At 45.4% G+C, this 15,810-nt stretch overlaps 1 protein-coding gene across 1 annotated transcript in view; it reads left to right on the forward strand.

The window, feature by feature from the left end:
* myo6a (myosin VIa) overlaps positions 1-15,810 on the forward strand; it is a 75,234-nt gene that overhangs the window by 41,071 nt on the left and 18,353 nt on the right. Inside the window, exons 13-24 of the mRNA XM_047338171.1 lie at positions 1,964-2,121; positions 2,681-2,772; positions 3,767-3,839; positions 6,134-6,261; positions 6,603-6,698; positions 7,129-7,296; positions 9,204-9,242; positions 9,367-9,460; positions 11,679-11,809; positions 11,917-11,994; positions 13,106-13,235; positions 15,618-15,708. Of these exons, the coding sequence (XP_047194127.1) occupies positions 1,964-2,121; positions 2,681-2,772; positions 3,767-3,839; positions 6,134-6,261; positions 6,603-6,698; positions 7,129-7,296; positions 9,204-9,242; positions 9,367-9,460; positions 11,679-11,809; positions 11,917-11,994; positions 13,106-13,235; positions 15,618-15,708 (1,278 nt within the window). The remainder of the gene's footprint in view (positions 1-1,963; positions 2,122-2,680; positions 2,773-3,766; positions 3,840-6,133; positions 6,262-6,602; positions 6,699-7,128; positions 7,297-9,203; positions 9,243-9,366; positions 9,461-11,678; positions 11,810-11,916; positions 11,995-13,105; positions 13,236-15,617; positions 15,709-15,810) is intronic.

Consider the following 15,810-nt stretch of genomic DNA (forward strand, 5'->3'; position numbering starts at 1 on the left):
TTCGTTTGTGCAGCTGCTGAAACGTGTTTGTGTATTTTCCTTTAGTAAAAAGCTCAGAGATGTGTATAATTTATCATCAGTGACACTTGAGCCACATCAACATGATGTGAGAACCTGACGGATGCGTGGAGACGTTCTCCTTCCTCCTCCAGACCTGCAGCTTTCACTTTAATGTTAAATAGTTGTTTGTGTCTCAGGACGTCGTTCACACCTGGTTTGTTTCAGACCTTCAGACTCTTTAGTTGAGTCTGAACCTCATTGTCTTGTTTATGACAGATTTCATCCTGAACATTAATCTGTTTTTCTTTGATGACACGAGCGTCGAAAGAGTTCAGATAACTGTCGAAGCTCCTGTTTGACCGAACAAAACGTCGCCGCTCCTCAGAAGTCGTGATTCTTTTATGAGACGCATGAACGTGGACACAAAAAACACAAATACAACACATGACGCAGCAGCTAAAGTCCCACGATGGTGTATTTTTTATTCCCATATATTTAATGAACTGAGCCTTGTTTCCAGCTGAAGGAAAATGTAAAATATATGTAACCGTATGTTTTACATGACAGAGATTCAGAGGAAAAAAGAGGCGTTTTGATTGAGTTTCATTTTACAGGAGCATCGTGTTCCTGGAAACATGAAAGAGTTGATTATGGTCAAAAGCGTGTGTGATCGATGGGAAGCATTAAATATGTTCAACGAGCATTTGTCAGAAACATGGGCCACAGAGGACACACACACACACACACACACACACACACACACACACACGATCTATTTTTTATTTACACATTTATTGGACTGAAGTTGTTTTTATTCAAGTGGCTCAGATTTGCAGCCTTGTTTGCATGTGCACTTGAATAAAAATGTAAAGTGTATGTAAATACATGTTTATGTATACATGAGTACGTAGTGAATTCTGATGGGAATGCAGACAAAGTGCAGATGTAGAAGCAGATTGCAGCGTTCGGGGTTCTGCCCTTTGCTCAGTCACAGCAAAACGTGTTGGAACAATCGTGACGACTCGACGCACCTGCGAGGATCAGGCCGTTTCCTGTGATGTCGCACGTGGCTTAAAGAACGTACAGAATGTGCCGGGTGCGAGGGACGGGGGGGGGGGGTTTAGGAAGTGGTTATTCGGAGCTGTATGGGAGGCTCTGGGTGCCCGAGCATGGATGTATTTCCCGGCGTGTCCTTGAATGCTCTGCAGCTCTGCAGGAGGGCCTGAGGTGGAGCCGGAGCCGGAGCTCGAGCCCCGCAGCAGATTGATGTCCAACATTTTATCAGGCCTCTGAGATCGGGTGACTTTCCCTCTTGTCGTTCTTCAGTCTGCAGCTGGTGAGCCGCACGCTCGCACGCCCTCAGAAGTAATTACAACAGCTCCGCAGAGCTCGCTTATGATTTCTGTCTTTCTGCTTTACGGCCGCTGCCTCGCACCCGATCCCTCCTCCCCCGTCTGTCAATAACACAATTATCTGCTTGAGGAGTCAGGAAGCCATGTTTGTTTTGAACCGATTGTTGGTCTGCAGGTGGAGAAGTGGCCTCATTCTAAGAAATGCATATAGACTGAAACTGCACTGGTGGAAACAAACAACCACATGATGCTCCATCCTTGCTCTTTACAACAACTGCATCCTAAGTGAGTCAGACACAAAGTCAGTAAGTGGACCTTTGAGTCAGAGTCTTGAGCTGCAGGCACCTGAAGCCCAGTTGGTGCCTCCGCCCTTCCCCCCTTTCATCTCTTCATCCTCGATGATGATCCTATTAGCAAACAAACATGCAATACTTATGATCTCATGCTGCAGGAGGGAACGACCTGTGATACCTTCAGAGACATGAATCAGTCTGTCACTGGAGGAGCTGCCTGTGTCCTGATATTTAAAAACAAACTCTGTGAAAATAAACATCTATTCATTAAAAACCCAACATCTCTTCACTGTTTCACTTTATCCCTGTCCTTTCCAGAGTGCCACTCAAAGTGGAGCAGGCCAACAACGCTCGTGACGCCCTGGCGAAGGCCGTGTACAGCCGACTCTTCGACCACGTGGTGACCAGGGTCAACCAGTGCTTCCCATTCGACTCCTCCGCCAACTTCATCGGCGTCCTGGACATCGCTGGTTTTGGTAAGTATCCGTTAAAACCAGTGTTACGCTGACCGTTCAAAAGGGTTTCTTCTTCCAGGTGATTTTCATCATGATCACATCACTATCAAGTATTTAGTGATAGATTAAAGTTCTTTAAACACGAGTTCCAGTAGAATTCCTTCGTTTTTGTTTTTATGAAACTTTAATATGTGAAGAATTCTCCGAGTCATGACTTCACGTTTGATTTATGACAGTTGAAGATATTGGATAGAAGTTATTTTCTCTCGGGGAGTTTGGAGGAATAAAGTCACAGTAATATATTATCTCCTTGTCGTGCCAGAGAAGCAGGAACAGAAAGGAATCGGAGGTTCTGGTGAGAACGTCTCTGACTGACGTCTGCTCTTCAAGGTCTTTGCACGTACAAAAGATGTTTGAGGGTTTTTCCGTCTGAGTTGGTTTGACAACTGAAAGTCTGGTTTTGACTCCGAGTCTCTGTGTCACTGCTGCGTGGCGTGATCCCGAGAACAGTGCGACCTGTCAGGTTCCCTGTGACGCAGCATCTCTAACTGTCTGTCGCTGTGTGTTTCTTCTTTCCCAGAGTACTTTGAACACAACAGCTTTGAGCAGTTCTGCATCAACTACTGTAACGAGAAGCTGCAGCAGTTCTTCAATGAGCGCATCCTGAAAGAGGTGAGGGGGGGGGATCCAGATCCTACACACACCGTCAAATGGAGGCAAACTGCTCGGCTCCACTCAGGACGCTGATAGAATCACGGTTCTTGTTGTCAACACTTATTTTCCAAGACCCTGTGTCCATTTTCCTTTTTGAATCAAAAGTGTTTATTTTCCCAAACCCAGACACGTCGACAACATAAAACCTCTCCTCATTTCAAAGGAGCAGGTTTCACCATGATTACTGTTTACGTATAAAAAGAGACACAGACATGAGCTGTGAAGTCAAACGTTGCTTTCAGTCGACTTCTTTCACAGCAACACATTGTCTCCATCTTGTTTTTCAAATTCAAGTCTCAATTTACAGACATCTTCTGAACCCAAACAACAATTAGCCCCCGTCGGCATGAAAGCCTGTTTCAAAACACCACATATTACTCTGGGAGGTAATGATGCTCGATTCATAATTTGGTCGCAGCTGAAGGTCTCGGGTGTCGGCCTCGGAGAGCCGGAGCCTCCATTGATGCTTTTCATCGTTGTTTGTGTTTTTTAACCAAATCAAACAGCGAACAGGAGAAAACGCTGCTCAGCTGAAAACCCCGAGGTGTCACACGTCACTTTTTGTTCGGCTGCAGAAATAAAAGCTTTGGATCAATACCAAAATCTATTCAGCTGCAAAATTCAAGCCGCATGTGTTTGAACTTTGAAAAGTGTTGTTAGTAAAGAGTAGCTGAGAAAAGGTCACAGTAAAGGATACTTTGACTTTTTATTTGGTGTAATATTTGCCATTTTACCTTAAAACTCCTCATTTACAGCAACGTGCAGCGTGAAAGTCGTAACCTTTGGATGCTCAGTTTGCGTGAAAGCTGTAATATCATAAATCTAAGTTCTGTTTGTTAGCGAGCTTGAACGCCCCCCCGGCAGGAAGCGCACAGTCGTCCCCGTCCTCATTAGACGAACGCCACAGACATGGTTATGACTTCTCATTAGAAATGTCTCGTTTGCATTCCAGGAGCAAGAGCTGTACCAGAAGGAGGGGCTCGGCGTCAACGAGGTTCACTACGTGGACAACCAGGACTGCATAGGTACGAGGATTCATTCACTTACACGCTCACTTGTTTGGAAGACACACGGAGCTGCTGGTTGGGCTTCAGAGCAGCTCGTCTTCCATCTGCAGAGGAGATTCATCTACTGCTCTGTTAGAAGTGAGGATATCTTTCCTCGTGTTCAGACTAAAAGCAGCGTGCATGTCTTCCTCTGATGCTCGAGGTAACGTAACAGATTCACTGATCCTGTAAATATCCAGATGGGGCCTGAAACGTTCAGTGAAGCTCCGACTGTAACAAGGTCTGTTTCACAGATGCTGACGTTCTAACACAATAAAGATCCAGAGAATGAGAAGAAGAGCTGGAGCTCTGAGTCTGAGGCCGTATCGTTTGACCTTGTAGATCTGGTCTTGGGACTTGATTGGGTTTGGGACTCAGCTCTTCCACGTGTCGGCTGCTGGTTGACTCATCCTCAAGCAGCGTCCAGGTTCTGTCTCCGGTCTGGAAACTGCGTTTGTTGTAAATAGGATTCTTCTCTTTAGTTGCATATAGCACAGAAACTGGACTGGACTCACAGTGCAGCTGCTCTGAACTGGAACCTTTAGGTTTTTATTGTGACTGATCTCACTGGGTTTTTGTGTTTATAATCTTTAAAATTGTTTTTATGAGCCATGTGCGGCACCATGCTGCTCATGTTTTGTTTTAATACGCTGCTGGCTCGGATGTTTCACTCCAGCTGTGGACAGAAGTAAACAGACAAAGCGATGTAGCTTCAGAGCTTGTGAACGTCTGTCCTGAGTCAAATCTCCTCATTACCCCGTGAACAGGCAGGGAGACGGGTGAGCGCTGGCTACAGGTGACGGAGGTTAATTATGCTTTTTCCTGATGTCCAGCTCTGAAACAGCATCAGTATTAAATGCTTCACCACAGCGGGTTCAGCCGGGGGGGGGCGGCGGTCGGGCCCATGCAGACCAGAGCTCTGACCATCGTCCCCACACTGTAAATCACTGACATCTTTATATGACCTCCTGTTGTTTGCTGTGAAACCACAGCTGCTCTTTGTCCACACAAAAACCAGAGGACATAGAAACCACACGAGATGAAGCAGAAAGTCTCGGGGAGGGATGAATGAACTCATGTCCTGACCGGCCTCGGCCCGCTGGATGAAGGGAGTTTGTTTCCTGTGACTGAGAATCTTTGTCCTCGTTATCCTGTCTCCGTCCTGCGTCGTACACACGTGTTTCTCATGTTTCCCTCTGACGTGTTGTCGGGTCGCTGCCGTCTTGACGCTCGCTGCTCACTCCGGTGAGAGAGGGAGAGACGCTCGGTGGGAGAATCAGCTGATGTGAAGCGATTACAGTTTTGCTGAGGAGACATCACAGAGAATACATGATGTAATGACTCCAGAGAAATATCAAGCGATGTAATTACAGCCTCTTAAAAGCGTCGCTGTGCATTTTCCTAATTTCGGCTTCTGGACTCTTTTTTTTAATTCATTTCGATGGTTGATTAAAAGAGAAATTTAATATCTCTCATTCTCGGGGGAGTTGACTTCAGATTAGCGATGGGTTTCTGATAACTGGTAGAAACCTCAGGGTTTTCAATAAGCTCAGTGGGTGATGGATTCTCTTTTGCTTCTTTCTAACATGTAATTCAGCAACACAGTTATCAGAGCCTGATATTAATGAGTAAAAAGTTTCCCATACTAATATATCAGCAGATACTTTACAGTATTTTCCAGAGGCTGAAAAAAACGATCCACTCTCCCGAAATTAAGCCAAACTATCCCAGATACACGAGATATTGTATTATTGTGTATAATTGTATTGTATTATGCATCAATGACGTCATTTGGAGTCCGAGTCTGTTCAGTAGTGATCGTGGAGTGGAGCTATGGCATCAAAGTCCCGCCCGTACATATGCTTGACCAATCAGGAGTCAGTCTTAGCTGTCAATCATGACGTCTCAGCTTGTTTTTATATCATTACACAACTAATTCAAACCAAACAAGCACATAAACATTCACCAGTGTGATAAAAATGACCTAAAATGACAGAACGCCTCTTCGCTCGTTTGCTGCTAACATGGAGGAGGTGGGGTTTGTGATGCAGCTGTAATATTCCCAGATATCTGGAGCCGTCCTCACCTGTCGAGTCACATCAGGTCGAGTAGAAGCTGCTGCGCTCGGAGCTCCTCTTCCCTCCGACTACACTTTCATTTAGAGTTTTAATCGTCTGCATGTCAGTCCTCCTGGATTTAATTTGTCTCGTCAGCCCGAGGCCTCTAAAGCAGCTTCATCAGCTTGTCTCACTCACTCCCTCCCCCCCCCACAGACCTGGTGGAGGCCAAGCTGGTCGGCGTCCTGGACATCCTGGACGAAGAGAACCGATTACCTCAACCCAGCGACCAGCACTTTACCGACACGGTTCACAACAAACACAAGGACCACTTCCGCCTCACGGTGAGTCGCTGGAGCTGCGACGATCACGAGAGGAAACAAAGTGTGGATCAAAGGATAGACGTATTAAATATTATTCTAACAATAACGAATGGTTTTACTGATGGGCTAACAAAATACAGTTTGTCCTCATCGTCGTGCAGACCCAGTGAGTTTGAGTGAAGAATAGTGTTGAGCGTTCAGAGCGATGTGCTGACGGTTAAATTACTCAACACCGACTCTTAATCTTCATTTCCAGCCGACGATGATTGACAGGGCCGGGAATTAGCATGTCATTGTAAATGGAAGATATGCAAGAACTGTGCTGAGTCTCAAATGTGTGTGTGTGTGTGTGTGTCCCTCAGGTACCCAGGAAATCTAAGCTGTCCGTCCACAGGAACGTGAGGGACGATGAAGGATTTATTATCAGACACTTTGCAGGAGCCGTGTGCTACGAGACGGTGTGTTCACTAACTGCACTCGGCTCGCTCTCCTGGAGCATCTTTGAAATTAATGTCACATGAAATTATTTATTTCTCTTTCCTTGCATCAGCGGACTGTCGAGTGTCCCGACCACTGAGAGTGACCACTTTAGAGTATTTCTGAGAAATGGACCAAACACATCACTTGTTTGTGTCTTTTCTTCATTCAAGAATTTCCTTTTTACTAAAAGTGATTCTGAAGAAAAACATTTCACAAATTCATCTACACAAGACATTTGTATATGAAGTCATTTGACTTTAATCTTTAATATTCTGCAGATTATTTTCCGCAAAATGGGAAAATAATCGTCCTCATTAATCTCTCACATTAACACTTACATTCTATAAACCGTAAAGTTGTGAACCATGTAGAACCAGACGAACACGCTCTTCTTCTTCTGCCCTTCAGACCAAGTTCGTGGAGAAGAACAACGACGCGCTGCACATGTCTCTGGAGTGTCTGGTCAGCGAGTCCAAGGACCGCTTCGTCCGCGAGTTGTTTGAGAACACCAACAACAAGGACACCAAGCAGAAGGCGGGAAAACTCAGCTTCATCAGCGTCGGCAACAAGTTCAAGGTGAGAGGAGACGTCGGAGGGGAAGTGGAGGAAATCGCTTAATGATTTTCAATACTTGTTCACACTGAAAGTCACCAGACGTGCACCAGACGTGCACCAGAAGCTGAGCTTCACAGTACGAAGCAGCACTGAGGCCAGTGACTGCTTTACATCTTTTACTTCAGCCTCTTTCTGTGGCCGAGACGATGACGAGCTGCAGGAGCTCGAGCCTCCGGCGCCTCTGACGCAGGTCGTAGCGTCGAGTCGATAGAAGAACAATCACCTGTCCACCCATGCGTCGTGTTCACGTCACTGCAGTCGATAAAAACCTGAGACGACTACAGAGTCGTTTGACCCGTGAATGGAAACCGATTTTTCCCGTTGAAGACAAAAGCCAGATGTTTGTGGGTGTTTTGTTTTGCGTGGAGCGTGAAAGGAGCTGAACTGTGAGTCACGATCAGACGGAAGCTGTCAGCGCTCAGGTCTCATTAGTGCGTCTCCGGGACAAGAGTCTGAAAGTCTAACCAACAATGAGGACGTCTCAGGAGAAGTTGAAGAAGCCGTGTTTTCAGTGGGTGAACTTTGTAGAGAAGCTGCTTCCCTCTGACTCATGCAGCTCACCTTGATATGTGTCACCTCACCAAAGGCAAGGTTGAGCCAGACGCCACAGCGCTTGGCTCCACTCAATCACGTCTCCTGGAAAATAAAACACAAAGGCGTCCCCCGAGGGAGCGATGGCCGGGTCTCTTATCAGAGCCCACGCAGGAGGGGGGGGGGTGGTATCTTATGGAATTCACAGGAACATCAGAGTCTTTGATGTACAAATATTTGATCCTTTCATGCGTATGGAGACGTGATTTATATTCCTGATGCGCCGTGCGTCCTCGCTGAGTCTTTAGGACGCTGTCCATCACTGAGGTGTTGGATCCTTCAGTCAGTGATCTCAGGTTCTGAAGAAGTTCCCAACACTTTTCTAGAGGTTATTTCATTTTTGGGAAGTTTTTACTTATTTTTTTGATAGAGAGAAAAGTAAGAGTGAAAGTTGTCTGTCACGGACGAAGCTGAAACAGACTTGTCTGTATTCAGCGTTAAGTTGGACACCAGTGCTTCTGAATTGGATTTGTTCTCCCCGGGATGAGAACGGGCAGTTCAAACTCTGTTCAATCCCCAGAGTTTTGGGAACTGTTTTAAAACGAGCAAGATTATCCTCCAATTAAAGGCAATAAAAATGACAAAAATCGAACTAATGATAACTTCAAACTTGTAAAAATGGTTTAACATCTATTTAAAACTCGTGGTTTGAAGGATGTTAATTACTTGTAAGTTTCCTCATCATGAGCTAATTCATTAAACATCAGCCAAAGTAACTCATCACGTCCTGTCAAACACACTAATGGACAAACGAGGACGTTACCGTCGTGCTAATAACCGTCAGCGTCCGTCCTGTGTCCTCTGGACAATCTGTGAGCTCTCGTGTCCTTTCCTGACTAATTAGTATCCATCAGTTTACATTTACATACATTTACATTCACGTGATGCAGATGGTCGTGGTCAGTAGAGAAGATGAATAATTCATCAGCAACAAGCAGCGAGGAGCAGTTCAAGGGTGACGAGAGTTTACTGCTGCTGGATTATTGATGATTCATCAATAATACAAGAGTTTGATTCATTAGAACAATTAAACACTTTGTGTAACTTTTAATTCTGCCTGTAGTTTAAAGTCATTTATAATATATATAAGGTTGATAACTTTTATAACTTGATAGAAACACCAAGCTGATTGAAACAGATGCTCAACCTGAATCAGACCAGAATACATTGTCTTAACTTATTTGGACGAACATATATAATGTGTTATTTTATATATTTATATATATATATGATTAACACCATGAATAAACATGGCGTATTCTGTTTTTCTTCTGCAGACGCAGCTGAATATTCTCCTGGAGAAGCTCCGCAGCACGGTGAGTTCCTCCTGCTTCTTCTACGTGGTGATGGTTTCAGGCTGCAGGCGTCACAGGGAAGCTCCCGTCATTCACTAGAATACCTGTGCTTCTCCCCTCATGTGTGGATGCTTGTGTCCTGCAGGGCTCCAGCTTCATCCGCTGCATTAAGCCCAACCTGAAGATGATCAGCCACCAGTTTGAAGGAGCTCAGATCCTGTCCCAGCTGCAGTGCTCCGGTCAGTGGCGTTTCCTCTGCTTCCACCTGTAGCTGCAGAGAGGAGCTGCAGAGTCGTTCTCATAAAAATAAAGTTCTGTGAGGCCATAAAACTGAATTAAAGATAATGACTATCTGCCGCAGCTCCTCTAATAGAACCTGAGTAAAGAAGAACCAGGATTAATGTGTTGGCATTTCAACAACACTCCAGCCGTGGGCTCCTCACCCGCTCCTCTCTTATCCTTGATATCCACCCACACGGCGGTGCGTCACTTTTTAGGCTTTTTTATCTGAAATATCTGCTGCCAAAAAAAACCCCCTGTGTAGTCCTGCAGGATTCAGACTTCCTGTCCGACCCCGTCGCTCCTTTACTCCATCCAGTTGTTTTGTTATTTGATATCTCTGTGGTTCCAGCTCAAGGTAATGATCTCACAATGCAGCGTCAGAGAAAAGTCAACCAGCACAAAGAGTGTGTCTTATTATTATATATTATATGTGTTATACGTTATATCTCATCAGAGCTGTCTCGTAACAGACGACTGTCGATTTGAGCCAAAACCACAGTTCTGAAATAAATCAATTATTTCTTAAGCTGCTTTCATTTAGCAGTGTTATGCACTTTATACCGTCCCAGGGTGTGTACATGTAATCAGGGATATCATCAGGGATTATTATTTACTGCTGGAAGCTACGGAAAAATATGGTAGAAATAATTTGAGGCCATATCATCTCGTCATATGTTAATTCTTTGACATTAAAATGTGATTACGTGTGAGTATTAAAAGATCTTGAGTCACTGTAGAATCTCTGCGAACTGGATTTCTGTTCTGTGACTTTGACCTCGATGTCCTCAACTTGTTCAATTCCCCAAAAAATAAAAGAAGTGCGCCGCCCCCTCCTCGCTCAGGTTCAGAGGAGAAGACATTACGAGCCGCGGTTTAATATCCTCAGAGATTCTGCTTTTTGCCGTCAACCACACAAACCCAACGATGCCCCGCTCTGATACCGCAGCCCGTCTTTTATCAGCTTTATTGGACTGGGAATCGAAGCTGTGATAGTTTGCAGGAGACGGGGGGGGGAGCCCCGCGTGCACAGACATGATGTGGTTAGGTCCAGAAATGGGATGTTCAGCAACCGAACAGAACTTTTCCATTATGGTTTGCACTCCTGAAAATAAGATTTGGATGTAATCTGGGTTCTCCGACCGCAGCGTCCACGGGGCTCAGAGGGCTGAAGGAAAACAGTGACACTCTTAAGCTGTGCGATACCTCGCACGGTAGAAGCAGGACTCAATAAAGCAGCGAGTGATTTTACGAGGAGCCAGCGGAGCGAGACTAAGACCCGGACAAATGTTCACAAACTCTGCTCCACTTGAATATGAAGCTTCAGGGTTTTTTAGGCTTTAGTCTGGTTTCAGTGTCTATTCTCCAAAAGGGCTGCAAGGTGAAAACACGCAATTTAAAATATTGCCTTGTGATTGTGGAGATCTCGGGTTCTGCACCGTTTTCCTTGCAGGGGGAATTACAACTGGAGGTTGGATATGAATAACTGAATATGCAGCTGGGGCCTCGTAATCATAGTTCCAGCTTTATCCGAATACACAAGAGGAAAGTTGAATCATCGCTCTGACGACGTTTTCTGAATCCTCGGACAGAATTAGCATCTGTTAGCCGTGCTAGCGATGTGGCTCTGAGAGGCAGCGTCTGTTTTATATACTGAAATATCAGATAATGTAAGAGGTTGAGTTATGATGATGGTTTTCTTTACGTCATACTTTCTGTTTAATAGTTGTGTTGTTTGCGGAAACTGCTTAATGTTGTGGAGCAGATTGTCAAAGTCTTGTGAGAAGGAGCCTCGGCTGTGAAGGAACTTAATGACAGTTCCAAACTGTGCCGGCAGGATTTACACTGAATGACAATTAGCAGCATCTGTCTGGAAATGAGCTCTTTGATCCGAGGTGTTCAAGTTGAACTGAGCCGACTCGTCTGGATCCAGCGTGCGGAGGGAAACGTGCCGACAACACAACCAGCGACTGCGACGACAAACAGGGAAAGGTCCCAAAGTGTACAAGTGAAGTACACAAGGAGACATGGAGCTGCTGAGCTTGATATTACTCTGTTGGGCAGTGATTTGGTCTTTGTACCCGGTGTTAATGTTGTGAATGAGTTTTCATTGTGCCGTCGACTCTCCTGCTGTGAAAGTGTTCCAACCCCCTCTCTGACCCCTCCCTGTTTCTGTAGGTATGGTGTCAGTGCTGGACCTGATGCAGGGCGGCTTCCCCTCCAGGGCGCCGTTCCACGAGCTCTACAACATGTACCAGAAGTACATGCCTCCCAAACTCACCCGCCTGGACCCACGCCTCTTCTGCAAGGTCAGTGCTTTGAGCCGCAGCCCCCGGTCCTCACCCAACTCTTCATTATGATCTTGATTATATATTTATTGTGAGTTGTATGGACGTCCTGTGTGTTTGTGTCGCAGGCCTTGTTCAAAGCTCTGGGACTGAATGAGAACGACTACAAGTTCGGCCTGACCAGAGTGTTTTTCCGGCCCGGGAAGGTGAGACCTTTTGAAAGCTGCTTTCTTCCCTGAGGCACCGGCTCATACACGTTATAAACTGTTCTCCTGAAGCAGAGCGGGAGGAGTATTACTCACTTTGGCTGCTGAGGTGAGCTGAGGTTTGTTTTAACGATCTAACGGCAACAGATGGAGTTTTCATTCCTCCACCAGATGAATAGTTCATCACATTTGGGTTCGACACATGTTTTCCAGGACGGGTCTGCGTCGAACTAACTGAACCTCAGATTCTGTAGATTTATCTCTGAGGGACGAGTCGGTTAAACTCTGAGGCTTTAATCCCTCTGTCGCTGATCTAAAGTTTCAGGCATCAGATGGAACAAGGTAAATAAACGTAGACGTAATGTGTCATGGATCAAATCTGAGGTGAAGCTTTAGTTCTGGTGCTGATCCGAAGCCGGAGGGTCGACTGCACGACGGCTCTGCTGCTCACGAACCACGTTTATCAGGAATCAAACCTGAGGAACTGACAATAACGAGCTGGATAAATAGAAATGTGAATTCTGCAGCGTCCGTCATTAATGAGGCAGCAGCAGCAGAGGTCAGAGGTCAGAGGTCTCCAGAGGAAAGATCACAACACACGTCACAGTGCAACTTTCACATCAAGTTTACTGGGTGTTGGAGAGAAGTCGGCAGCGCTCACACGATCCTGGATCATAAAAGATGCATGAAGGAAGAAGAGATAAATATGTAGCTCCATGCTCCTGGACATGTTTAGTGAAACACATGTGCAGTGCAGATGTTGCTGCACGTTACTGAGGATTTAATTTGCTTATATATAAAATATCAAATGTTTAATTCATTCATTAATTAATAAATAAATAATTTAAAGTTCTGACCAACTCGTAGATTTTAAAACATAAAGGAAGTCGTTAGTTTTAAAGACAAATCGTTTTCAGTTTCTTTTCAAATTGATGATAAATAATAAATGGTTTTATTCTCTGTTTTTACTGTTACCTCTTCACAACATACTTTGCTACCCTGTGTGTTTTTTACATATATTTTTGAAAAGGAATCTCAAATCTCCTTAATAAAGCTACTCACTGTATTTTTAACAAACTAAACAAGCTGTTGTTCCTTTACCTTCGTCCAGTTCGCAGAGTTCGACCAGATCATGAAGTCGGACCCGGACCACCTGGCCGAGCTGGTGAAGAAAGTCAACACGTGGCTCATCCACAGCCGGTGGAAGAAGGTCCAGTGGGGCGCTCTGTCCGTCGTCAAACGTAAGCAGCGTCTGTTCAACCCACAGAAACTAACCGGCACTAGAAACAAACCCCGTGGTGTGAATTCATGATCACGTTCAGCAGCTCCTGCGTCACAAGGAGCCTCAGCAGAGGAATCAATGAGCAGGTTGCTGGACGCTCTGCTGCAGGATCCACAAGCTGCAACATCCACTTTGTCTGGATGGAGAAAGTTGCTGGAGTTTAACGACCACATGAGAAACGGGGGGGAAGTTTCCAGGGCGGCTGCAGCTGTGTGTTGCCTCAGCTTTGTTTACTCCTGCTTCTGCTTTCATCACATGGCACTTGCAGGCAGAGCCGACCCAGCAATAACCAGTCCGTCAGACAGAGGAAGACGTCGGTGTTTAATAGTTAAATAGACGTCGTAACAGAAATCATAAAACCCTCTGGTTCCTTGTATAAACCTAAAACTGGCTGCAGTGATTCTCACACAATAAAACAGTTGTTCCTTTTCCTCCTCTGTCCATCGCAGCTTTTACTTTCTCTACGTTCTCTGCTTATCGCTCTGGGTTTTGTCCAGGCAGACGTTTCCTGGGAGTCCGAGCGTGCGAACAAACACACAGATCAGCATGCACAGATGGCCTCGCCTAAACACCCAGGAGTCCTTGTGGACGGAGCAGAGTGCAACAGCTAAACAAACCATGGGCGGGACATGTGCAGCAGAGACAGACTGATGTTAATAATGTGAGGGCGAGCTCCTGGAGGTGAGGGGGTGCGTCTGTCTGAGGTTTATCACTGACGAGAGTCCACGCCAGTCACTGCTCGTATCAGAGCACCTCTCTCTCTCTCTGTCTGACTCCATCTGCTGTAATACCTTCTGCCTCTGGTCCAGGGGAGAGGAAGTTCCCCTTCACCTGAGAGATGTTTCACTGACTCTCAAACGCTGTGCAGCAGAGTGTGGACTGTAAATGAAGATGGACGACACGTCTCCACCTCCTCCAGCTGCACAAACATCAAGCTAAAATAACCATCTTTTATTGAGTCTAATGATTCATCCTCGTCTCAGCCTCACGAACTGCCGTCGTGCACGTGGAAGACTCTCGTGCCTCCAGACGCTGTTCTGTGCACTGACGTGTTTTTAAGTGCACACATTTTGAGACTATGCAGCAGAGATCGTGGCGTAGATCTGCAGTATCAAGGTTCTGCACAAAGACGTGTTCGACCAATCAGGAGTCAGTGTCAGCTGTCAATCATCAGCCTGTTTTTATATCATCAAATAACTGATTCAAACCAAACTGATCAGAAACACTGGAACAAACATCAGTGAGATAAGAACTACTACTATCTACTGGTCCATGTCCCGTCTGCTAACATGGAGGTGGGTTTATGACCTATACTGCAGCCAGACACCAGGGGGCGACACTCTGTCGTCCACCTTTATTTACACTCTATGATCTAAAAACATCCGAGGTCTAAGACCCTGCTGCTCCATCGATATAGAAATGTCTCTGCTGAGGTTCTGTGTCGTCGTTCATTCTGTGAATAGTGAATTGTTCTCGTGGTTTAGATTCTGCAGACTTTCTGTCTTTGTAAAGAAAAAGCATCAGCTGTGATTGGATTCGGTCTCTTGGGTCTCGCTGCTGTTTCTGTCCCGCACATGAAGTCTGGAGTGAGAGCGCTGGAGAGCGAGGGAGAGCGAGGGAGAAGCCGAGCTGCAGAGATGACGGGTGAAAGATAAATAGAGACGCAGATCGATAACATCGCTGCTCGCTGCCAAATTCATTTCATCTTGTTATGACCTCAGAATATTTCACTTGTGCACAGAAGGACTTTGTATTAAATGAACGTATTTCACTGATCGCTGTGACTGAGCAGGATGATTCTGTCTTTCTCTCTGCTGCCACTGAAACGGTTCACCCCTGGTGGTTGAACACGATAATGCGCTTTGGCAGCACTGGGCTTGTGTCCACTTCCTGCCAAAAACTGCTCATTGTCAATTTGATCAATGAGCAGAACAAACAGTGGGAGAGAAGTGAAGAGACCTGAGATATGTGATACAATTTCATATTGTGATGATCTAAACAATACGTTTTTATTTAGAATTCTCCAGTAAAATGTCAAAATATTATTGAAATATACTTTATTTGATTTGACGACACACAGATGTTACATCTTATTTTTCAATATGAACTCGATCATATGAAAACGATGTTCTGGATCTTTGCTGGAGGAAATTCTCTCTGGATTTTTCTATATTTCCTCTGATCTGCACAAATCTATTCCTCGTGTTTTTCAAACAACCAAGTTCAACCCTGTGAACGTCTTCATCCTCCTCGTGTTTAACTGACTTGTCGCCGTATGAAAGTTTCCCTCTGACGTTATGAAACAAGAATATTGAGTCGTTTTCTTTTCTGTCGTTCACAGTGAAAAACAAGATTTTGTATCGGACCAGTGCCTGTATCCAGATGCAGAAGACTGTTCGGATGTGGCTCTGCAGGAAGAAGCACAAGCCAAGGTGGGTTCCTTCCTTCCTTCCTTCCTTCCTTCCTTCCTTCCTTCCTCCCATCCGTCTCATTTCCACTTCCTTCCCTTCATTCTCTTCACTTCCCTGCTTCCT

Source organism: Hippoglossus stenolepis, chromosome 20 (assembly GCF_022539355.2).
Source record: "Hippoglossus stenolepis isolate QCI-W04-F060 chromosome 20, HSTE1.2, whole genome shotgun sequence".
NCBI lineage: Eukaryota > Metazoa > Chordata > Actinopteri > Pleuronectiformes > Pleuronectidae > Hippoglossus > Hippoglossus stenolepis.